Consider the following 26,104-nt stretch of genomic DNA (forward strand, 5'->3'; position numbering starts at 1 on the left):
CATTACCCATATATTACAGGCGACCGGTTGCTAGGCGCTCCGAGGTCACAACCGTTATGGTTTCCGCCGAGTCGCTTCGAAGATTAGATATCCCGATCTGAATATCCGTATATATACTATATACCTTATGTCACCGTTCACGAGTTCACACGAGGGTTGAGTGAATCGTATGTCTTGACGAGATTTCACGGAATTGTGTAAATAGTATAGATATAGCAATATAAAACCTCATTCTTCGATTATATCGCAATAAGATTAAATTCTTATTAAAAATCTTATTTCTCAGTTTTGCATTATTTAACAGAATTATTATTTGAAATAATCGATTTAATTAGAAAATCAGAAATATGTGTTTCTCGATGAATGGTTTTTACAAAAAAAAAAAAAGGAACAAAAATAATTCCCCAAAGTAATGTTATCTAGAAAACGAATATTATCATAATCGTTACATGTGTGTTACATCATGATCGATCGACTGCAAGTTAGTTGAAGAATATGTTCGCAAAGCGCGTATTCGCTCATTTTAGACTCTTGCTCGACCACGCCGGTAGTTCAGAGTCACCCTGTAGGCGTAGAACAAAGGTCTTAAACTTTTGCGACAGGCACTTTGCCTCGCTTTCATTCGCGCGATCCATTGTTTGCGCAAACAGTTGCGACGCTCTCGGGATCTAATAGACCGGCTTTCCAATCGGCCAATTGGCCCCGCGGCAATTGGTAAACCAATTAGAGCCAATTACACGCGTCACATCCTTTCGAGGCGCGCAAAAAAGAGCCACGACTATCGAACGTGCATGAAACCTGAACCTGAACTCCCCGCGGCGCGGCGCGCGGGAGCGCACGTGGCGCGCGCGTGCACCACGTGCACACCCCCTCTGCTCTCTCTCTCTCTTCCCTCCCTTCCCGCTCAAGTCCGTTATATCGGGCCCTATCATCTCGTTGTAGCGCTTGATCATCGAATTCGACGAGCAGACGCGGATTAGATGGCGAACACTTTACGATCACCCGGTGTCGCTAAGAATACAATGCACGATTAACGCCTCGGCGAATGTTTCACCTGATGCCTATATGACTTTCAAATGTCAAATGTTTGTGTATGACTGATCTAAGAATACATTTTAACATGTAAGGTATCTCGAAAGTCCTGCGTATGCTACACAATATTGAATTTTAAACCAATTTTTTATTTTATGTATGTATATGTATATGTGTTATTTATATGAAATGCAGTATATTAAATCGGAAGATTATATGATGTTTTTTTGAAAATTTTTCCTGGAAATCTCTCATCATATTTAATCTCATTGACGCAACGATTTAATTTTAAAGATATCTCAAAAGTTCTGCGTATTCTACAGAATAATGAATTTATAATTTAACGAATATATAATTTAAAATTATATTAAGCCTTCAGTTTGAAATTCGTCCTAATATTCACCAAAAAGCATGCGGGAACTTTTCGAGCACCTTGTATTACAATAGTAGAGTTATATTTCGTTCGAGTTGTTAAAAGAATAAACAAGCAAATCCCGTTAGATGAATTAAATTACGACAAGCTTCTCGTATCTTTAAGAAGTGACATTTCTTTACGAAAATGACGGATATTTCTGCACGTAACTAACTAAAAAAAAAAAATAACACGAATCTAAAATATATTAGTTTTGGTAATAATATTAGACTGGTCAAGAACTTCGTTCCTCGTTTTTTTAATATGTCAATATCTTCTTATTGATAAAAATGAAATATTAATGATTTTTTTTATTAATAGTGTGTGTCCTTTTTGATAAATTGGGATGCGTGAGCAGATAAATCTCACGGCCCGAGCATAACAGTTACGAATAAATTATTCGCTTTCAAAAACGACTGAATAACTTTTCGGCACAACTAGCGCGTAAAGACATCAACGTTTACTTTGCTACGGTGATAATTAACAGCGATTAATTGGCGACATAGCATAAATATTTACGCAGCGATTTGTAATCGTCGATCGTGTAATTGACATTTTCTTTCCTTTTCTTTAAATTAACGAGCGATCGAATTTGCATTAACGCGCGCACGTGATTCGGCAATGACGCAAATGCCATGCCGTCGAATACGTGACTAATATCGATATACCTATGTATAATAATTCTTCGGCGATTCCCGATGTGTCGGATTGTTAATTACATGTGACTTGAGCAAATATTGAAGAAACGCGCGCGCGCGCGGCAAAGAGAGAAGGACAATGCAGACTGCGATCGAGCTTGACGGGAGAACATGATTATTTGCACGATAGATCTTTAATGAAACACCGTTTTACGCGATGTTTTCAACATAATTACTACGAAATTATTGGGCAACAATAAATGTTTCTAACGGGAAATCATTTCCACATAAACAGAGACCGAGAGACCATTAAGACCATTTCAGATAATTTACCGAAGCTAAAATCGTAACCATCGTGCAAGCGCACGCACGGTGCAATGATTATTCGGGACGCAATTTGTTTCATTATTTCAGTTTTTTTTGTTACAATTTTGCATCTTTCGTTTATCATCTCTATTAAAAGTATATTTTTCTAAAAAAAAAGCACTATTTGTCTGTGTCTTTAAATAAAAATTTTATATCGTGTCTTTAATATTAAAAGTATTTTTAGATTTGCTACGCTCCTGTAACTCCTTAAAATACCTACGTAATATTTTTTACGATGTGTATCTCTTCTACAATGTGTATCTTCTACAGTGATTCACTATACGCTCCTGTAACCCCTTAAAATGCCTACATAATATATCTTTTACGATGTGTATCTTCTGCAATGATTCACTACGCTTCTGTAACAATCCTTAAAATATCTCCGTAATAATTTTTACGATGTGTATCTTCTATAATGTGTCATGTACCTTTATTAATGCAATAACTATTAATGTGATGGTAAAAACGTATACAATTAATTACTCATTTTTATAGCAATAAATAGTATATTTTGATATTTCAGGTTTATAATGTATTATTTTTATGTATAATCAGTATAATATATATTTTACAGTGCCAGACTAGAGTCAAGCTCAACAGGGTCTTGTTTCCCCGCTAATTTTTCCAAGCCCGTTCCCTTGGCAGTGGTTTCGCTATTATAGTATTGTGCGTTCGTCACATATAGAGACGGCGCAATTGTGTAATTCTGAGACGGGTGCCAAAACACGAGTGCGCGAATAACAAATCCGCGAAAGTGGCGTCGAAAAATGGTGTGCCACTCTCAACTGCCAAAGACATCAGTGTGACCGTCACGTGGCACCCGGGAAGCGCAGCTGGCGTTTATTGTCCGCGTCTCTATGATGTCTCGTCTCGACGAGAGCGGAGGTTAAGCGACAATTGATCCGTGGGAGGCGGTTCACGTTAATAGAACGGACAATCGGCATGCTGTAGTCCTGGTTAAGGATGCGCGAGTATCGTTACTGCAATTTTTCATCTTCGAATCTTATGCTTCGCTTCAACCTTTACAGTAACCTTCAAACCTTACCCCATATGCCGCGCCATTAACAGTTTATTACAAAATTTAAGTACTCTCACAAAATTACCTAAAATTTAATTAATCTCACTAATTGTAAGTTATCTTCAATTTATTTTGAATTGAAAATCTTTCATGTTTCCCAAGATCTTCTATAGATAGAAAATAGTTCATAACGACAATGCCATTAGGAAAATTCCTGAATTAAATTCCTGATTCCAAGCCAGAATCCTTAATCTTATATCTGTTCAGCCTTGTCTGATTGCCGTTCAATTGTCCTTCCGGCTGTAGAAAATAGCATTGTACGAGAAACCCCTCAGCCCGTAATAACCATTTTACGGAAACGTTCCATTCTTCTTGAAAGCAAAGATCCCTCTCGAGTTTCTTGTTAGTCGAAAGTAGGGTGATTTTTACACCTCAGGCAGCGAAAAAATGAAGGTCAGTCAGTTACAGTCTTCTTCATTCATTAAAAATCTATTATATACCTACGTTTTTAATAAAATACTGAATAAATCTATATGCTAATCCCAAACACGAATAAATTGTAAAACAATCAATAATATACTACCATATGTAGTTAATAATAATAATAATGACTTTTAATTGGAGCGTAAAAACGTCCCAGATGATCGTTTATGCAAAGAAAAACTATAGGTAACTATTCCCGGTTAATAAAGTTTAGTCTACATAGGGCAATATTACATTTTATTTTACGCTCTTTAATATTACGTAGCGTCTCGCACGGATAACGGTATTGCGACGCGCCAGACGTCACAAGTGTTTCGACATTTTTCATATAGGCGTTTTCGAAAAGAGCATGACATGTCGAAGATTAAGCACAACGCAGTTCCCCCAAATACTTGAGAAATTGAATTGGATCAATGTATTCAACCCTTCCGCATAGATAGATACTTTAGTAATAGAGAACCTATCAGGTACTTGATGGTGAGCTTAAAGTATTCCAAATTCTGATCTCTCATAAAAATGTCTGTTACCCTGAAGACAATTTATATCAGTCAATTTAAAAAACGAGTCGGAAACGTCGCACAAGAAACACAGAAAAAGCAGACACTCTTTGTTCCATTTTGAGGGTTCTGGGTATATAAGCACCGCGTATATAGATGTTGTACACAATGTGTCGCGCAAATGCTACTGATAATAATTTGTCAAAGATAATTGTAAATTTTTTCGGGATATCTTTAGCATCTGACGAAGTTAATTCTTCTCAAGCTTGACTAATTCGTAAGATTAGAATCTTATATGATATTGCGACACGCGTATTGCTCTCAAGTCTGGACGTATCGGCTTGATAGATCTGATATCTGATTTGCACAGTTTTTAATTGCGCAGCAATTGCTTTTTTGTTGCACGATAGTGATATTACATTACGTCATTTTATAAATAGAAAATGATATAATCACTATATAATATATGTACATATTTAAATACACAGTAGTTTGTCTGACTGTCGGTGTTGGATGGTTAGCCTATAATACATTAATCTCATTATATATTATTGTTCAGGTGCCTCTTAGATATGTACGAACATTTACAATGCCACAATATTTATTGAAAAGCTGCATTTCCACAGTTATCATTTGCGTCTGATTATTCATACAGGTCACAACTATAAAAAAATGTTATTTTGCAGTAATATATAATGCTATTACGTCGTAAAAATATGTATGTTTGTCTATAAAACATCTGGATAAACTATGAATTTAATAGTGCTACATACCTAACTGTAATTGGCACGGGCTCACTGTTCAAATATTTATATCGCAATTTAACGGAATATGCTCTTTAATTATTTTCTATCGTCAGATTTCTGTTGACAGTTGGAAAAGTTTACATATGGTGGTCTTTAATACGTTTTAATAGATCGTTGTTAAAATTAATATCGTAAATATAACCACAGTTTTTATTAATTTAATAAAATAATATGAGTAAGAAGAGGGGAAAAATAATATGTTAAAGTAATAGTAAGTTAAATCGAGATTAATCTACATTGGTAGAAATAAACGTGAGAGTTAAAAAAATTTGCTTCATGACAGGATCACTAATGTGCTACAAATGATAATTGAAATCGATATCGATATTATCGGTTAAGAAAATAATATCAATAATATTACGTCTGATAACTATACATAGAATGCGATGTGATCAATGGTTGTTAAACAGCAGATATAACGTAAGTCGGTAACTAGGAAGTTACGTTACCGGCTAAAAATAATCCCTACTTTACCTACAGTATACTCGTCAGATTTACAGAGTTGATACTTGAATGCTCCGCTAGAGGGCGTCAAGATTGTAATTTTATAACGCGCGTTTTTTCGTTATCAAATTTAATAAAAATAAATATTCATTTCTAGACGCATTACAGAAACAGTGAAAAAATTATTTCAAAAAATTTGAATAAAAATTATTAATATTGCTTAAAATTCGTTTTAAAACCTGGAGCTTTATTTATGATTTTATATGCCATGCAACTTGATATATGTATATTTCGATGATATACATTTTGATTCTCTAAATTTTTTTCATATTGCAATCTTACATAAAATTATCACTGTAATTTTGTCACAAATTCAAGTTAGATTTACATATGATATCTTTTACAAAATTTCAGTGAAATTAATGGTAAATGCAATTATAAGCGCTGCATAATATTAATGTTATTTTAAAATTTAGAAAATAATTATATCTGCGTTGATATAAACCATTTCTCGCTGGGCTGGCTTATAAAACGTGTCATTGAATTCGAGTATCTATTAATTTAACAATGCGTGTAAAATGATTAAGGTGCGATGCTGGAGCCGTCTGTATAACCGACAAAATTACCATTTTCTATGTTATCGACTATATCTGTCCTTGTATAGACAAAGATATAGACAAGGATAGCACGCTACATTGCACGCACACATACGCCCGATGCACATCGACATTATACTTTTATATTACGCTTCCAAATCTTGATTTGGAGGGTTTATCGATCTTTTTCTTGTTGTGCAATTCGGGGGAACTTGTTTTCGCGTTCGTACCAATGGTATATCTCTTATATGAAATACATCTTGTGACGAGCTGACTGCAGCTCGCCGTAACTCGAGACGCCATATTGGGATAGAAGTAGGATAAGGAAATCTGTACTTCCGTAATTTTTTCTCGTTTTCTATATAAAATCGGAGTTCCCCCGAATCATTAATGTACGTACTGCAATTCTGGAGAAGGATTTTTAATTCTGTCAAATTAATACAACGCTACGTGACGACAAAAAATGCCGGTAAAACAGACGGCTCCAGCATCCCCTTAAATACAAGTCGTTGCTAAATACGAGTTTTCGTCTAGTAAACCTAGATGTGACTCTGAGGATTATTTCAACAGATATGTCGGATCTGATAACACAGTCTACGGCATATTTCTTGTTTTATCCGCAATAAAGCAGTTTCATTAAGAGTCGTCTGTATGGACATAAGTTAAACGAGAGAGATTCGCCGCGTTTATTTATTCATTTCTGACGTCGTAATCCAATGTGGGTGACAATCCAGAAGATAAGTATAGAAGATTAAAGCACAAAAAAGTTAATTATATATGCAACCTTCGCGTTATGTTAAATTTTATTAAAAAAAAATTTATTAACAATTTAGAATCTGCGTTTAAATTATTCTTAATTTATTCCCCTCCCCGAGGGGGGACTTTAAAGAGCTTGACGCATCAAAAGCTCCGTTCGATAGATTAAGTTGTCTTTACATAACATCGACCATATACGCTTATATAAACTTTTCTTTATTTGATGATCCGAGAAATCAGTTCCCTATGTAGTATTCGGCGTGACTCACTCGGTCGAGCGACAACGCAAAAACCTGCATCAGCTGCATATGTGCATATATATATATGCGCGCATATGCATCGGCCATTACTATGACAGCTGGTCTGTCGCAAGCAAAATATAAAACTGTACTTGGGATCCGATCTTTATATTATTACGCGATAGATCGGAGACAGGCGTTCGCGCGTTCTCGGAAACGAATTACCTTCCGAGACCCGGGCGCCGCGCCAATTAATCGCTCATCGCCGTGAGTTGTAACAATGACTTAGAATTTTCTCCGCGACACGTTCGCGCTGCAAAAATAACGTTTCATCAGACCTGGGTCTCCCGTGCGGTCGTGCCGGTATTTGGATTATCGGTTGATCGAGCATACCGAGCCGTCGTGCCAGCGCGGTAAAGCTAATCGCGAATTCAATCGGCGAACACGGCGGTCGCGGGCGCTCGGCAGGCCGCGAGTGCATCAATCGGTGGGTCACGCGCGTGTTAATATTTTAGCATCAATCTCCGCCGCTCACTCGGAAACTGGACCAGTCGACCCTGGACCAAATCCCGACGAGCATGGCTGACGAAATGTCTCCTCACGAATTCCCACAGTTCTAGCGCGCGACCTCTCACGATCCCTTGCTTTCTTCTCCCTCTTTTTTTCCGCGTCTTCGTGATTGGAAAAAAAAAACGTGGAATGGCGAATACCGAGTAAATTCGTCATCGGATGCGAATGATCAGAATTGACGCGGCGCTCTGTGGTCGCCGATCGACGCCGATATGCGACCAGGGAGGGTCGATTTTGAAAGACACGCGGGAGTTTCAGGGATCAACTCCAAATCCGCGTGAAGGAGACGAGAGAAATTAAAGAACGCGGGATCCCTTTTCTCAAAGAACTCGTAAATCACTCACCGGTGTCGTTGTCGTGCCCTTGGGGCCCATCCCCGACATCCTCGGTGGCTGTGGAAAGTGCTGGAACAGATAAGGAAAGAGCAGAGTGAGATCGGGACGCGCACGGCCGTTTTAGAGGGACGCAGGGACGGGGGGCGGCGGGGGGGGGCAGAGAAGAGCGAGGGGGAAACGCGATTATTAATGCGGGTCGCGTCGTAAAGTTACGTGCCCTCGAGGCGATCGCGACCTTCCACGTTGACGGACGGACATTAAACTATAAGCATTAAGCTGTAGCCAGCCCCGCAACAATTAACCCTTTGACTGCCGGAGTAATTTATGCGACGTGACCTCTGGCTCGGGCCCCGGTAGAAAGATGAATGCGAAATTAGGCTTGTTTGTGCGTATTTGATTCTTATACGACAGTCTCAATGCTGCGATATTATGTACAGCGCGCCTCAAAATCACCGGATGCTGTCAGCGACAAATCTTCTGGTCAATTTAAAGCTTTTCTTCAACGAGCGAGACGTCGACAATTTTCGCGTTATAACCAGTTAAACGGACTTTTCGCTAAACCCCTTCTGTGTGGAAGCTAAATGGATCAACTTTTTTAGTTAACATAGTAAAATGAAAATAAAATTAGTTTCTTTAATCAATTTTAGATCAAGTTCGTCTTGAATTTTAATTAGAGGTCCAGTTACAAAGATATGTGATAAACTTGACTTTATCGGTATTTTTTCTTTAGAAAAATCAGAACGTCTTGCGTTTAAAATCTATCACGTATAAAAAAAATCATTATATAATATCAATTTCAGATTTCTGACAATACTATAACACATTTCCACCTGGGCGACAATCGTTCGGAGAAAGACAAAATAACAAAAGTTCTGGTAATTATAATGCCACGACTGAAGTTTATGTTTATATACCGCAACTCGTTTTATAAAGTTATGAAGACGAAAGGTAATACAGAGAATGATCAAGATCTGGGTAGAGTTATACAGCAAGCTGAATGTCGTTTCATTGGTTGTATATAATGATTTAATTTTAGTGATATAATGAAATAACTATAATAAATAGTCATAAACTTCAATTTAATAGCTTATAATATAATATAATATTTTTTATTTTATTTATCTCGGATAAACGTTTTTTTTGAAATTAGTTATTATAGCATTATGACATATTACGACACATTTTTTGTATATCAATCTCAAGCAGAACACAAAGTTACAATAACGTCATGATAATGTCAAAGTGACGAAAGTGGCTTTTAATAATTATTTTGGAGCCATTCTAACGTCACATTGACATCACCGCATCCTTTCTTCTGCTTGGGAATAATATAATAGAACTATTTTACATGACTATTTCCTTTAACATGTTTCGTTGATTCATGCAGCTTGTTCATTTTTCTTTCCGAAACTTCACAATACACAATTAAGGTGCTATTTATCCTCAATTTTCTAGTTGCTGATATTTACTTTTCTCTCTGAGCGCAACCAAATGTCGCGAGATGGTATAGGAACAATAGTCGTCGCGCGCGAACGACACAATCGCGTCCCTCGGTGCAGAACAATTTAATTTATTCAATTACGAGGCAACGCAATTTTTCGCCATTTATTCCTGATTGTTATTTACTCGATAGGCGCGAACACGCGTATACTCGCACGATCGATCCGATCCCCACGCGGTGATTGGAGAACAAGCGTTTGCTCGGTGACCCATTAAGCCCGCAACCTGTTCCACGACAACCCATACGTTTGTAGATGTAAGCAATATCTCTCTGGAGGTTTCCCCCAGTATTTGCGCCCAGAAAAGACCGATCGAAGAAACAATCGTGACTTTTCTAAGTAACTCAGCTTTACGAGTGCCACCATGATGTATCACAATGTTTTCTCAGAAAAAGAATCTTGAAAAAAAAATCAATGAAATCTTATATCAACAGAAAGAACAATATTATGTATAGACTGTGATTGACATGTAATTGTAAAGTTTCTTAAACTTCCTTAAACGAATCTATTCATTGCCTTTTAATTTGTTATCTTTAAAATTATTTAGATAAGAGATAACAAAGAGAGAAGTTTCATCGTCGAGAGTGCACAAGGGATATTAGGAGAAATAAATAAACGCATGCGGGATCCATTGGGATCCATTTTACGCGTCAATTCCTATAGAATGTATAGCATTTCCTCTATATGCGCGGCTCTATCTCGTCTAGCGCCGGGTGGAAAGCGCGCGTTAAAATCGATTGGCGGCCCCAGAAGAAAGTCAGTGTTAAACGTCGGACTCTCACTGTGATATATAACTAACGAGAGCGCGGGACATACGGTGTGCATCCGCGCTAAGTGGTACACCCGCGTTCCCTAAACGCGCTCGCGTTGCTCAAATCGCGCAGCTCGCGCCCGATTGCCGGAACGCCGCGCGACGCAGCGTCTGAATATATCATGGATTGCACCTGACACATTATACTTCGTCGCACGTGCACGTGACCGTCACGAGCGTGACCAGATGCGTCAGCGAATCGCACGCTAATCGCGTTAATTAACGAATCCGCCGCGGGCTTTAAATGCGGATACGGCCCGCGCGCGTGACGGCGGTTCCAAACAGCGGAATTACTATACGTCATTGCGCGTATAGCGATATTGGTCGGTCTATTTGTATTATGATGACTCTTCTGTTACAACCGATTGGAAATCCATGTTTTTTGTCAGAAGTTATAAACTTCAGGAATGTAAATGCTTATTTTAATAATAATAACAATAGCCTACTAACAATCTCATTATTTATGCATTTTGTTAATAAAGACTAACACGGTATGCAATATGTAATATATAATATGGAATAAATTATATGTAAGTATATATAATATGTATTATATGTTTATATGTATAATATATATATACATATATATAACATTGTATATAAATTGTTAAAGATTGCTCGAAACTTCCGTGCAATTTTAATTTAAAATTCAAGTACAAAACTGTTTTTGCTATTTAATATTTAACCAAAGATACTTAATATTCACTACTGAGAAGAGTTGAAAATCGTTCTCCTCCTCGTCCCACGACAAGGTCAGAGCTCCCATCAATTGCAGTACTCTATAGATGCGCGAGCCGAACGTGCTGCAAGTAACCAATTACATTATGACGTATGCAAATGAAAGGCGGCTGTAACGACGGCTGTGTCCCCGTCTACTTCCTGTTGTCCACTTGATACTTCCCCTCCCCCCCTCTCTCTCTCTCTCTCTCCTACTTGTGTTCGCTCTTTTTCTGCTCTTCACAATGTGCGATGCCCTGAGAACGAGCGATGATATTCAGCGAGCGAACGTGATCAAAATCGCGATCACTCAACGCTCGAGTATTTTCTCATACATCTTTGTACTTGGAAATTCATGCATTACTTCATGTATATTACCGATATCAACCGTGAATGCACGCTAAAACGGGTCCTTGAAACCTTGCGGTATTTACCTTTCTTCGTAGCATTCCCTTGTGTAAATCTTGATCAAGCTCCTCTCTCTTCCTTATAAATCATTTTTAAGCGAGATGAAAAAAATATCTTTCCACAGGGTCATATCCATACATTTTGTAGAATTAAGAAATTTCTAGGCAAATTTACATATCAAAGTCAAGGTCTCTAAGTAAGTACAATACTGACGTTAATTATTGCATCGTCTTAAAAATTATTCGTTTATCAGAATTTTAGCGGAGATACTCTTTACATACTTTATGTATGTAAGTAAAATATTTTTATTGTTGTGGCAGTCCGTGTGTGTATTTGGTATCATAAAATCAGCGTTGATACAATAAAAAATTTAATTGTCAATGCCAAGGAAATGTCAGGCTGTAATCAAAGCCCATGACAGCAATACTAAATATTAAGAAAAAAACATATTATATTAAAACGTTAATGTGAATAATTATGTACTTCCTGAAGTTATCTACAAATGTAACAAGATAAAATAAGCACATTGGATTAAAAAACTAATTTATTTATTATTTCGATTTTTATTTAGTACATTAGAAACGCTTGTTTAAGAATATGTATACGCAGTAATAACTTCAGTAATAACAATGCATTTATAAAATTTTTTATTTAGAAATAGTCTGTAACTATCCGTTTTTCAGAAAGAAACTTTGATATTTTAAAGCCAAATATAAAAACATTATATATATATATATATTAGTACACAGAATTGTGTGGTGACAAATTATTGGGTGATGCAATAATTAATGCTAGTACTGTAATACTAGCTTTACTTATTTGTCACATTTGACACGCGTTTAGTATTTGAACATTTAGATGCTTTAATGCGCGGATATTTGTTTGTATATTTATTCACTTGGATATTTGTTATACTTTAAATATAAAAACGCACAATCTCCCCTCAAATGTATCAAGATACATTGAACGTTCAAACATTCGACATTTGATTTTAGGGTATTAGGGTATTAGGTTTGGGTGAACGGCCGGGGAAATACCTATATTCGAGTATATTTCCATCCTCTTGGACGTCGCTCGGGCGAACGCCCTGCATCGGAATGGATTGCCTAATAAACCTCTGAAAAATCAGTTATCTCTAGCTCGCTAAAGGCAGTATTAATTCGCTCCACTTTATCGTGACGGCGCGGTGTGTGGCGCGTGGCGCGCACGTTAAAAAAGCCGTTTTGAAGACTTTCTATAATCCCGAGATCGCCTCTCACCGTCTCTCGCGCTCGCCCGCGGCGTCGCTTACAGCTCCATTCAAAAAACGCAAACAACCTCGGCGTCCAGGGGCGCGCGTGAAAACGTTTCTACGGAAGTGGCTCAGCACGTACGCACATGTAATAAAAAATTGTCTTTTTTTACGTACTAAAGTGGTCATGCAAATTATTTGAGCCCCGGATCGATATTTGGGATTTAAAAGTGTAAAACTGTTCTGCGTTTGATTTATCCAAATATCTAGAGATACTTTTTGTGCAATTTATATGTCGCAAATGATATGCATAAAATGTTATTAAAAACTCTTCTTTTCTCGTCGTGTAGTAAAGTCAGCAATTTTTCGTTGACGCTGATACAGCGTTAACGATCGAGTAACCAAAAAAAAAAAAAAAAATACGATCGCTCCTTTTTTTTATGTCTTTTTTCTTTTTTTACGTCCTGGCTCACGTCTTTTTTGCGTCCCTGCGTGTATTTCCAAATGCAATCGATATCCGCCGAATAAAAAACACGTCTGGCTTGCACCATCCTTTCGAAATTGCTAGCGCACGAGACTCGTTTAAATAAATCGCGAGTCGCTCGTGCCGATTTCGAGAATGGTAATCACGATCGAGGCATCAATGGCTCTGAAATGAATGTCGGACGCCTGAAAAAAAAAAAGTTCAAGGGTACGTGTGCGCCGACGAATTAACCCTCGATCGCTGTAATTAAATTTGTTAGCGTGACCACTTGTGGCAATCCTTGGCCCCCTGTAGCCGACCCCCTCACCTCCCTCCGCCTCAGAGTAATAACCCACATAGCGTATCACCGTTCCAAGGATATCTGTAGAACATATCGTAATGGGATATCCTTAGGACGTTGTTATACGACAAGCGCAACTATCCTGGCGTGCCTGCATATTTATTTACATTAAGTAACGGAACGATTCCAAGACGCACTATACTTCCGACCGTGCATTCCGATCGGAATGCGGGGGAGACGCTTCACATCGCCGTCACGTAATCGACACATTGTTCTGGATTCCCATAGAAATCCAGCACACGCGATCCGTTGACGTCCACACGTGCGGGATTCCTGGATGTCGATCGGCGGCCCGGGTGATCGACGATCGGCGCTTATATGGGCATCGACCAGACGACCGCTCGTAATAGGAGAGAAAATGCACTCTCGAATCTCGAATAAGAAAGAAAAAAAGGAAACAGAAAGGAAAAGAATCGACGTCTATAAACGGGTCATTTCTCGCTGATGGGAAATGATAGAAATTTGACTCAGGAATATTCGCCGATAGTGCACACACGCAATTTTACGCCCTTATCTTCTCCAAGAATTCTGAAAATTACAATCAGACTCTTTCCCCCCTCCCCCCTCCTCGCCCTTCTTTCTTTTCCTTTCTGTTTCCTTTTGGCTTTCGGGGGAAAAGAGGAATCTAAAGATATACGATAGTACTTCGAGATAATGATGAGCGTCTGACATTTCGAGGCATTTCCAAACAAACGTTTGTGCGCGTTCATTTTCGTCGGGTATTTTACGCGACGGTATTCGATCCTCATGCGTGTCGAAATACCACGATCGACGCACGACATACGCGATGTTCCTCTCGTGTCACCTTTCCTTCCTCTATAATTTTACGAATAATTTCGAGCGCGCTGTTTGCCGCGCGATTACGTAATTTGCAAATTAAGGCTGGGATTGCGTTTTTCAGCTTCAACCTTGTCGCGTATACGGTAATAAGCGAGCCACGTGCGCGTAAAATTCTGTTTTTTTAACGTGCCTTTTGTTCACGGTACGTTGCGTCTCGTTTGTATATACAAAAATCGATAACGTCGACATAATTACATGAATATATGTCATATAAGCAAAATCCGGCCAAATCTATCTAATATAAATAACATCATATGATTAATATACATAATAGTATATACCACATACATTTAATTAATTACAAATTTACATAAAACTGTCCCAGCATTCATATTAATTTCACACAAGTTAAACATAAATACTTCACGTGTATTTCTCATGGTATATTAATAATGCATTATAAAAATCTAAGAGAGACTTTTCGAAAGGGCTGCGAACAGAGGGAGGGAAGAAGAAAAAAAAAGCGCGCGTGTTCGGTTCATTTCGAACGATGCGAATTATTACGGATTGTCCGGATGCGGGCAATGAAGAGAGGCTTGCCTTGAGGAAACGCGTGGCTCACGCCTCGATTCATTGAGGACATCTCATCGCCGCGATCGAGACGATCCTTGAACCGGCCACCGCGTTTCAATTCAAGAACACCGGCGGCCGACTTGGACCGCACCCGCGCGCGAGATTCGCGCGATATTCGATTACTCGATCGCTCGGTAATCTCCGCAGAGGCGAATGGTAGCGTTGCTCGACGACACTTTATTCTTTCCTTCGTAGAATCGACGAAAATTATATATTCTTTAAAAAAAAAAAAAAAAAATGATAGTCGAAAGATGCCAAGTGTCCACGATCACGGAATGTTCGTCGCTAATTGTTTTACGAACGGCAACAATGGCGATATTAAAAATGCGCGTCACGCGTAAAGCGTTTTAAAATTCTTTTTGCACAGATCCTTTCTTATGCGCGGCGTATAATTATTACGGATCGCAAGATCATCTTTATAATGAGGAATACCGTCAGTCATCTCGCGGCACATCTGCCTAGAAGATTAGAATCTGGAATCTGACGTTCCATCTGTAAGAAAAAAAGTAATCTTGTCTTTTACGGATTTAATTGCTCACTCCATGTAAGTTGCGTGCACATCCGAGAGCTTTCTATTCGTCGGACCACACACACACATACTTCGTTTCTCTCCTACATACGTGTAAGTGGTATCTAATTTAGGTGTTGCATTGCCATTGTGTCATTCGTGTGTATTCAGGATACTGCGATAAGGGAAGTTCCACAAGTAAGATAAGCTTAAAATAAATAAAAAAATTATTTTCATTTCCTAAAGATGTATCAAAATAAAGCTTATCAATTCATTTCTTCCCATTTTACAATTTTTTTCCCGACAGATTCGAGCGAGAATTTAAAGATGCATATTCTTCACAAAAAATCGTATTCAAAAGTTGCCGAACCAATTTGTGGCCGCAAATCGTTTTTTATTTTGTTACTTGAGACGAAACATTTTTCTGACAGATGCTCTTTCGATTCTCTAAGAAGATGGAAATCGCGGAGGCTGCCAGGTCAGAAAAAAGTTGACGACTGGTGATTTAGGGCTGCTGCTTGAAAGGGCTCCTGCTGGTTAAATTTATTCACGAAACGAGACGGTCAATGCCGCTCGACCACTGAAATCTCGGAACGACAAGTTGTTTAAAACGTGTTGGAATGTTCAGTCGAGGTATCAGACTTTTATGTGACACGCAACTACGCGGAAGAAATGGCATTGTATTAATAACATAGTTAACAGCAATCTAATTGAAAATAATCTTGTTATAATTCAATAATAATATTAATGAAACAAAAACGTCATGCCCTCATTCGAATAAAACATTATTTGTTTATTGAATTACCGATAATTTTCAATTAAACTGCTGCTTTTAGCTTAGCTAATGCTGTTTATATCATTTTTTTTTCGTGTATGCACCGCTGAGAAAACTTGCGAAACAATCGAGGCTAGGACATTCTAAACACTCCCTTCTTGATTTCGCAACCTCCGATTGTCTCCTTTTGGAAAAAGAATATCTGTCAAGAAAACATTTTGTTTCGCAATCAAGATCAACAAGAAGAAAACGAGACATAAAATTTGATTCTCAACTAGATGCAAGTTTCTATGCAAAAACTTTTGTAAGTAAAGAAATAAAGAAAAAAAAACAAATACTTGAAACTCTCGGGGGAAGAAATGAGTTCGTTTCGATAAATATATATTTGGTAAATTAAAATAATATTTTTAATTCGTTTTCTTCAAGCATGCCTTAGTTTCAAAACTTTCCTCATGAAAGTGTACATATATGTATATTTCAAATAATACAATTAATATTTCATGACTATATATAACTCTCATCTAATATTAATCACATCGTATATACATATATGTATGTAAGAAACTGTCTATTCAGGATTCTTTTGCAGATATTAATCTCGGAGAGTATCTCCAAGAAAGTTCAATCAAGGATTGAAGGATTGACCCTCCGGTAACGCAACAGCTTTATAAGCCGGCGGAGGAACATTCTAGAAAATCGTAGGCAGACTATATCGAAGGCGACGAGTAATGAAGTCAATTACAGTTAACGAGATAACATCGCGATCATTCAATTGAGAATCCCCCCATTGGCAACGCACGCACGTGCATTCATTGCCGGTGTTGTGCAAGCACGGCATATCCGAAAGGGCGCGCAACGCATCGTTGCATTCGCAGAATTCCGCGCTCTGTAATTAGCCTGATTATTAGCTGACGTTTTCAAACCCAACAGCCGAATGCCGGAACAGCGATTTGCCCGTTGCGCCGTTGGGCTTTCTCCGCAAGTCAATCTTTCTTTTATTCACGGTCGTTTATTACAATAGCGACCGCCGCTCCGCGTTAAAAATAAAATGACGAATGGACAAGGATGTATGTACATACAGGCACGTTGTATCTGTTATATTGATTAATCTGTTTTTCAATGTTTATATTTATACGTTTGTAATCTCATGTTTTTGTTAGTTTACCTACATGTTTTTGGATTAAAGCCTGATTTTCGTCTCAACTTAACGCGGATTAGAAAGGCACAGAGGGGACAATTTAAGGAATTCGGCGCGACTCTCGGGACACCCTGTATAATGACGTAGCAAGACAAAGGGGAATAAACGTAGGTATACGAAAGAAATGCAAGCGATTGCAAAAGCGCGCGTCCGAGAAAGTGCTTTTCTGCCGTTATATTCCGCGCACGCGTCGCGGATCGCGGGTCGCGGGTCGCGGGTCGTGTCGCGCCGCGCCGCGTGTTACATACGCACCGACTTCGGCATGGTGCACGGAAAATTCCAACATGGTCCACTGCGAGATATGACCGGTAACGATGCCGATGGTAATCCTCCAATCCCTCACAGATGTTGGAACACTGTCAGGATCTCGGAAAGTCCGGATTGCGGTCGGTCAATCGATCATTCTTCCGGCCGTCCGCGTTCCCGGACACTCGACGAGTACGATTGAACGAAGCGAAACTATTGACGCAGGTTTCCAGTAATTCTCGGTGTCAATTATATATAGCATTTGAAAGTTTATTTTGAGGGAACGAGGAAGGGATGATGGAAGAATGGTCAGATTTTCAGAATTTAATGAAAAAAAAAAAAAGGGTGACGAGATAACAGAAGCCCAAGATTTCAGGGATTAGAAATTTCAAGTATACAATTGAAAAACATTTTTAGAAGGTTCGGCAACTCGGCGATCGCGCAAAACTTGAAGTCGAAGGATTGTAAAAACTCGTAAGACTTTTAGAAAAACCTTGAGATTGTTTTCAATAGAAATTGGAGGATTCCTAAATATTGGGCAGTGTGTAAAATGAGGGATGCGCGCGCACTCAAGGCATTCACAGTAGAAATATAAGATCTCTAAGGATGTGAAGGATAATCCGGAAAAAGAATGGTCCGGGGAGTGGCAACTGGAGTCAAAGAATTCGAACTGACGCTCGAAGAAAGTCTCGCAAATAGATTTCGCTAAACTGTTGTCGACGACACGTCTTTCACGATGGAGGAACCACCCCCGGGCGCGTCCTTCGTCGAGACGCGACCCTGCGCCGTGAGGGAGCGAGACACACACGAGAGTCTCCAAAGGCAATTTTCCGCCTTCCGCCGGCGATCGAGGATTGTCGCGGCACACAGGCACAGTCGCGGGCTTCGAACCTGGCGTGATGCGCGGAGCGGTGAGATCTGCAGGCTGATCGACGGAACGTTTATACGTTCCTCTCGGTGCAATTCCGCTCGCTCGCCCGCTCGTACGCTCGCGCGGGCGCGCACGCACGTTCCGGTGCACCAAGATGGCGACGACCGAACTTCCGTGACACGCGGAAGACGACGGGACAGATGCTCTCACGCACGGCGAACGCGCGCGACGGCGGAGAGGACACGCTCCGGTAGAAAGCGTTCGAGCCGTTCGAGGCGCACTAACGCGTTCCGGCTAAGCGACCGTGCCAAGCCGAGCCGATCCCACGAGCGAGTCGTCTTCGCGCGATACGCGCCCCGAAGTAACGGAGCGAGCTGATTGCCAAAGAGAGCGACGGGGAGAGAGAGAGAGCGAGAGAGAGAGAGAGAAGGAGAGAAAGAAGGAAAGAGAAAGGCCAAGTTGGCCGGAGGAGGGGAGGGGAAGGGGAACAGATAGACTTTTCACCTTCGACGAGCACGAGTGACCGAGTGGAGCGAAGTGAGAAAAGATCTGCCGATGGGAAATCTAAACGAGGAGTTAACGATCGTGTTATACCGCGGATTGATGCTCCGTTGATCGGTGTGGGAACCCGGGGAGAAAGGTTGATCGAATTAAAGCTAAAGCCAATTCGCGCGTATACGCGTACACTTTACACTCTACCGTTCTAATTGCGGTAGGTATTTCGGATATCTTGAGCGACGGCGATAATTCGCGGCCAGACGCGGAAAATAACTGAGTTGACTGGTAAATATCTCAAGCTCTTATCAGACCAATTTTTGGACTACTGAAGGTCAAAGCTGAGAAAGACGTCAGCTGTTTCAACATCGTACCGGAGGATACGATGATGATCACGATCACTGAAAATAGCGACAGCAAGATGGAGCGCAATATAGCTATAACTTCTGGGGGATCTTTGGAAATTAAAAAAAAAACTAATTAAATAAATACATAAATAAAAACTAAAAAAAGTACAGTTTGAAGTTTAACTTGTTAGGGTTTTCAGGTTACACGTGTAAACATTACTTTAATTTACTCAAAATTATTATATATTTGCGTATATACATTGGGGGGAGGGTCCCCCTCATCGCGCTTCCCTCATCTTCCCGTTAAAAATTGACGGAAAATTTCTGGATGGCCTTATATAGACGAAAATTATATATCGGGAAATCTCGAATGATCGGGATATGCTAAAGAGACGCGATTGTTTACCAAAACTTTATCTTTAGCGTGATTAATGTAATCCGCGATAAAAGGCTTGAAAACAACGCGCACCATTCTACCACCCGCGAAGGACTTCAGATAATTGTTATTTGCGTTGCTTCCGATAATAATTTTTTGCACGCGTCATTTCAATTAATTCTCTGCATTTCTGAATTATCGATTAATTGACTGACACACTAAGGACGGTTAAAAATGTTCGAAGACACTTGGGACAAAAAACTTTTTCTCGAGTGTTTGGAAATTTTATGCGAACTTTCCAAAACTTTTCAAGAGTAAAGATTTTTAAAATGTTTAAAAATAAATTGGACATTTTAAAAAACTCCTGCATCTTTTATGATATATCAAAACATTCAAGACAAATTTTCGAGAAAAAATCCGAAATTTCGTATAATATTTATGGGGACTTTTTAATTTAAAATTTATCTTTATTTTAGAACTAAAAAAAAAAAGAAATAAATAAATAACTTTTAAAAATGTAAAATTATCAATAAGAATGTTTAATAAAAAACTAGTTGGTTACCCGGGCTTCGCCCGGGAGTCGTTTTCCTTCAAACTACTTTATTTCCAACATTATATGTTGTCTAATTTACGCTAATTTTAAGATATTCGGCCTTTTTTTTGTTTCTCGTTAAAGAAGGAAAATGCCTAATGCATACCCTAGGCCCTAATGCATACCCCTAGGAATTCTACCCCTGTTTTATACACAATTGTTTAAGATTCGGTAAATTATTTCCCGAAAAATTGGAAAAATTTCGGATACCGGTTCCCAAAAAGATCGGTAACGAAAAACTATACACTCTATAACACTCCCCGGAAAATTCTACCCCTATTTTATATATTTTTGGTAAAAATTCGGTCGAATAGTTTAAGAGTGTATAAAAAACAGACATACAGACATACAGACATACAGACATTCTATTTTATTTATATAGATTAAAAGAAAGAAATAAAGCTAATAATTGTAAAACAATAATTATCTAAAGCTTATTTTGCCCATAATCCACAAAACGTACGGTGTCTCAAATTAAAAACATATTTCTATCTTAAAATCTGACGTGTTATAAATCTTCTAAAGTGGACTTTAGAAGATGACGTTTCTGTGGGCGCGCGTCTTAAAGTATTTCTTAGAGTGACTAAGAACTCTTCTTCTTTTCATTCTTGGAAAAGATCGGACGATGTCTAGAAATTACGCGATAGCTTTTGAGATAACAATCGACCACATTCTTCGCGCTATCGTTAAATCCCGCCCGTACATCGATCGACAATCAATTATTCGGCCGGACGCTAATATTACATCGCGGTGACACATCGGTTCCGTTTCAGCGGCGAGCACGCAACGTTCGTAACCGAAGCGTATGATGAACGGAAACAGGAAGAAAAGTCGACACGCGCTCGTCATCACGGTCGATCGGAATAATAAGTATAAGCGATTCGTTTCCCATCGCGAGAGACAATCGATTTCGAACTATGAGGACGTTGGGGCGTCGGCGAAGGACACCGCTTTGTCCAAATTCATGCCCTTGCCGCGATCAAAATCTCATTTGTGTACCGCGGTGTGTCACGAGATTTGCGCAAGTTCCACTCCCTTTCTTCGTTTTCCGTATGCATAATTATGAATCGATGTCGAAACAAGTCGTCAGATTCTGCAGACGCACTTTTTGATTTAGTTTCTCACTATTTTCGCCGATTAATCGATTGTTCTCGATAAAACTTCTTTATTTCTCGGTTGTTTGTTAACATTAAACGTGATAATTTATCAGAGATATTAAGTTGCAAATCCATCAAGAATTAATCAGAATTAAATAGCGAGCAAGATTTCTTTGTTCAACACAAAATTTTTATCATTTTAGAATCATTTCGTTTCGGAACGCAGTATATTAATTGTCACATTATACTAATTCAGAATGTATTATATGTCGGCGGCAATGAAAAAGTCTGATGAAACACAGTCTGATTAAACTATTAAATATTAAAGGATGAATTTTTTAAACCAATACCTTGAGTTAAATAACAGTTTGTTATTTTTAACTACCATGTGTGTCAAAACTTATTATTTTAACACAAAAAAATATTATTTTAACTTTATTGGTTTAGTTAATGAAAATGCCTCAAATTGAGTATAATTTGATACTAAAAATTTAACAGTGTAGACACCTTAATTTATTATTTTATTAACTTAAACAAATAATCGACGATAAAGATTAGAGAATTTCAATGCGAATAAAGCTTGATAAGTAAATAGATAACGCAACTTTGTTTTTCAGTTCGCCTTAAGTGGATGTCTCTTTGTCGACGGAAGCAAATCAACAAAACATCGTATCTCTGTTTTTCCTACGATTGCAACTTGATTGTGAAGCGAACATTTCAAATAAATATACGACGCAAAATATGTTTTAAAAATCAGTTATTTACACGTTCGTCATTTTATGTAATAATTCCGTAAAGTTATTTCAAAGTCACAATCAAGGATCTTTTTTCGCATGATTTTTAATCTGATCATAAATTATAACTCGCGATGTGTGTGGATTAAAATCGAAATATCTTTACATCACATATCAACTGGCGGAGCATCGTTAACAAAATATTAATCCCTCCTTTTTCTACATCATGGTTCAAAGTACATTTGTCATTTTCAAACGTCCGAAAATATCATGATTTTTTTTCGGCGATCCCCGAATTCCTACATCATGGCTCGAATTACATTGTCGCCATTTTAAAATAACCGGAAATTTTTCATTTCCTATATTATCGAGTATCCACGAACGTTCAAGGTTTCAAGCGTATTCTACTTCTTCTAGGTCTCGGGTACTATCTTACAAGCTCGACCGATGTCATTAAGCAGTCTCTTATCAGTGCTCGCACGTGACGTGATACGCGGGCGCGCGCGCGCGCGCAAGTAACTGTCTAGCCGTTAAAATGTAGAATGCCACATTCGCATGTTTCCTGCATTATGTATCCCGAGGCGCTCCTCGGTGACGACGTAAACCATATTTGTACTTGCGATAATGGCGACCTCGGGAAGGCCTCGTCGTCGCGACCTCTTCCCCGGTCTTCTCGGAACTCTCCACACAGAACGTTCTCGACCATCTGATTTCTTCGCACGAGAAGATTTCTGGCTTTCGAGCGATATCATTGATAGCTCGCTTCCGGCTGTCAATGACACTGCGATTTTAATTCAGTGATACGGGTCACTGCCGACCCCATCAGCAGTGCGCGTTAGGAGTACGAGATTAATCTTCCCTTATATTTTTATGTAGTTTTTGCTTTCGTTTGAACGAAGTGATAACTTTTCGTTCAGAAGCTATATCAATATGTCGATCTGTAGAATTTTAAATACTTTGAGATATTTTTTATCTCGACCTTTAGACCCCCTTCGCCTTGTATATAGTTCCTGGTATTCGATAATATAGAAATTTAGAATATACTATATAGGAAAAATTTAAAAATTTCATAGAATAAAATAGTTGAAATTTCGTGAAAAATTAAAATTATAGATTTCTCTCGCGCAGAAATCAAATAAAATTAAAATGAGGTGCAAGTTCAAGAAAGTCATTTGCCGATTGGAGCTTCTCACTTATTCAATTGAGAACAATGACTTTTAATTAGGAAAGATATTAATTAAGACGTCTGCGCGTCTGTCGCAGAGATGACACATTTAATTGACAATAAATTAATTGCGGTGACTTCTCTCGGCTCATTTGGTCGCTACCTCCGCAATTTCTCGGAACCGCAGAATGCGGCAATAAAACAAGACGTAAGTCAAACATAATTCATAGGTATAACGCTGCCAATCAGTATGAGCGAGTGATAACGCGCCAGCAAAGCTATAACGAGAGATAAGGTATCGTGCGAGTTATAGACTAAAAAAATCGAACAAACACCGAACGATGCAGAGGTATAGGTACACGGCAAGACAGTGCAAAACAAACAAACAACTTTATTAGAAAAAGACACTTGATCGAAAAATTCCACTCCAAATCGATTTATTGTGCAATTGTTTCCGTAACACAGTCAAGATTATAGATTTTCATTGCTCAAGAGAAGGACTTGAAAAATAATTATATTAAAGAAAATATATATTATTTTCAAATCGTATTATTAAGTGAAGTATTATATTTTCCAATCGATTAATCGGTCATTAACAGCACGCGATAATTAGCCAAAGACTATATAGAATCAAGGCCGAAGCGAATGCGATCAAGGATCAAAAACTGTAAATGCCGACGGCTCATGGGCGTCGGACGTTCAATTTAGCAGTTATAATTTATAATTTTATTTCAAAATGACGTTCAATACACCCTTTTGGTTTAATAGAGGACCCTTTCAAGTTTGTTACAAAACTGCTGAGTTTTCCCTGAAATTAAGCATCAATGAATTTTAAGTTGCGGCAATTTTTCTTCCGAGTATTTCCTTCGACGCGAGAAGTTCTTAACTTTAATTTTACTTTCAGCGTAAGACGTGAAGATTCGATCGAGTTAACATGTAGACACACACAGATCTTGGTGATACGACATCAAGTATACGGTGCACGAATGATTTATTTGTCTCACGTACATACATATCACTATTTTTAAACCGATATCCCTCTGGTGTAATTTGCGAGGAGATGTGCGATTATGGCATCTTAAAGCCTCGTTTCCGAAGGCGAGCAAATAAAAACAGACAATTTGAAGTAGCTTATCGCGCTAAAGGCGCAGTAACGTTGTTGTGCACTTGTCCGCAACCATTACATATCATTTATCGGACTGTTATCAGTAGATAAAACATCTAGAAGGTATGCTATTGTTCAACTGAGTCGTAACTTTTACTTCATATAAAATAAAAGATTAAAAACCTCCGTTATGATATCGTTAACACGCGAGCGTTTCGACCATAATTGCTCATCGCGATCAAGATTCCGATAAGAGAGAGAGAAAGAAGCGTCAAATATAATCCTGTAAATTACCTTGTAAAAAGAGAGAGAGAGAGAGAGAGAGAGAGAGAGAGAGAGAGAGAGAGAAAGAGAGAACGGGAGGAAAAGTGCGATTTATCTCTCCCGAATCGGGAGATAATCTAGTCGAGTAATTTGATGTTAAAACTGCACAGGTCTTTTTGACGAAAAAAAAACCCGCGTGAAGTATCGTAAAGTTATTTCTTTCACCAGATTTTATACCTATAATCAAATAAATCGTGGAAAGAGATGAAAGCTTTAATGGGACCAGTGTGGTAGACACTGCGTCTACCAAGGATGATTAGCCGGTTTTTAATGAGCGAGAAATTTGACAAAAACATCGATCAACCGGTTTTTCGACACGGTACCCGGTTTTTATCCCTTATACTGAAACACCTATCTTAATGTCAAAATTGCCGATGCCTACGAGAGAGAGTCGATTCTTTTGCATTCGGCGTGTCTTTGATATACGAGTTCTTTTTTTAAGACTATTATTCATCTGCTTCAAGGCCGAATCTGGCTATTTCCAGTATTACCTACAGGTCCTAAACACTTTCGTTCGTCGATCGTAAATAAGAACGGAGATAAAAGCCAGATAGCCCAGAATAGATATAAAGTAGAGAAGAAAAGACGGAGCCCCCACACAGAACGAGTTTAATTAAATTCCCGATTAATTACGTTGCGCCGCTTTCTTGATGGAATCAACAGCGAGAAAAGCGGAACGAGAAAAGCGAAACGTGTCGCTAAACGAGCCACGATTTCGTCACTATCACAACATGTATTAGGGATACTCGACACGTGATTGACGCGTGCACTTGATGAATACGAATGCCTCTCTCTTTCTCTCCCTATCTTGAAATGAACGAAACCATCGACATTTATTTACTCAATCTTCCACCTCTCTCTTACACACTTTTGATTTCTCTTTCCTGTCCACGTTGAAGAGCATACAATGTGTCCCAGGAGCACCGCATTATTTTTCTGACCATTTGGCATATTCTTCACATGTTCAGTCAAGTTACACAAATATGTTACATTTTAGGAGTTTTTGTTTCGATATACGTATTTTCCACAAATTTTATTGCTATATTTTATATATGTAAAGAATTGCAATTATTAATTTCGATCAGATGTATACACATACATCGTTTATATACATATATAAAGTATATATTTATTTAATTATCGTGTAATAAAATTACGTACTTTTTATGGAGGACC

General features: G+C 38.5%; 1 protein-coding gene across 9 annotated transcripts in view; it reads right to left on the bottom strand.

The window, feature by feature from the left end:
* The window catches only part of LOC143897781 (uncharacterized), an 80,500-nt gene that overhangs the window by 31,706 nt on the left and 22,690 nt on the right, over positions 1–26,104 (bottom strand). For 7 of the 9 annotated variants that reach the window (XM_077406685.1, XM_077406687.1, XM_077406686.1 and 4 more), the window contains one exon: positions 8,202–8,261. In XM_077406685.1, coding sequence (XP_077262811.1) covers positions 8,202–8,261 — 60 coding nt within the window. Of the gene's footprint in view, positions 1–8,201; positions 8,262–17,828; positions 18,888–26,104 lie in introns of those variants that run through there. The other 2 variants (XM_077406690.1, XM_077406689.1) reach the window with 1 other exon arrangement.

This window comes from Temnothorax americanus, unplaced genomic scaffold, assembly GCF_048541705.1.
Source record: "Temnothorax americanus isolate GAGA-0224 unplaced genomic scaffold, ASM4854170v1 Scaffold21, whole genome shotgun sequence".
Lineage (NCBI taxonomy): Eukaryota > Metazoa > Arthropoda > Insecta > Hymenoptera > Formicidae > Temnothorax > Temnothorax americanus.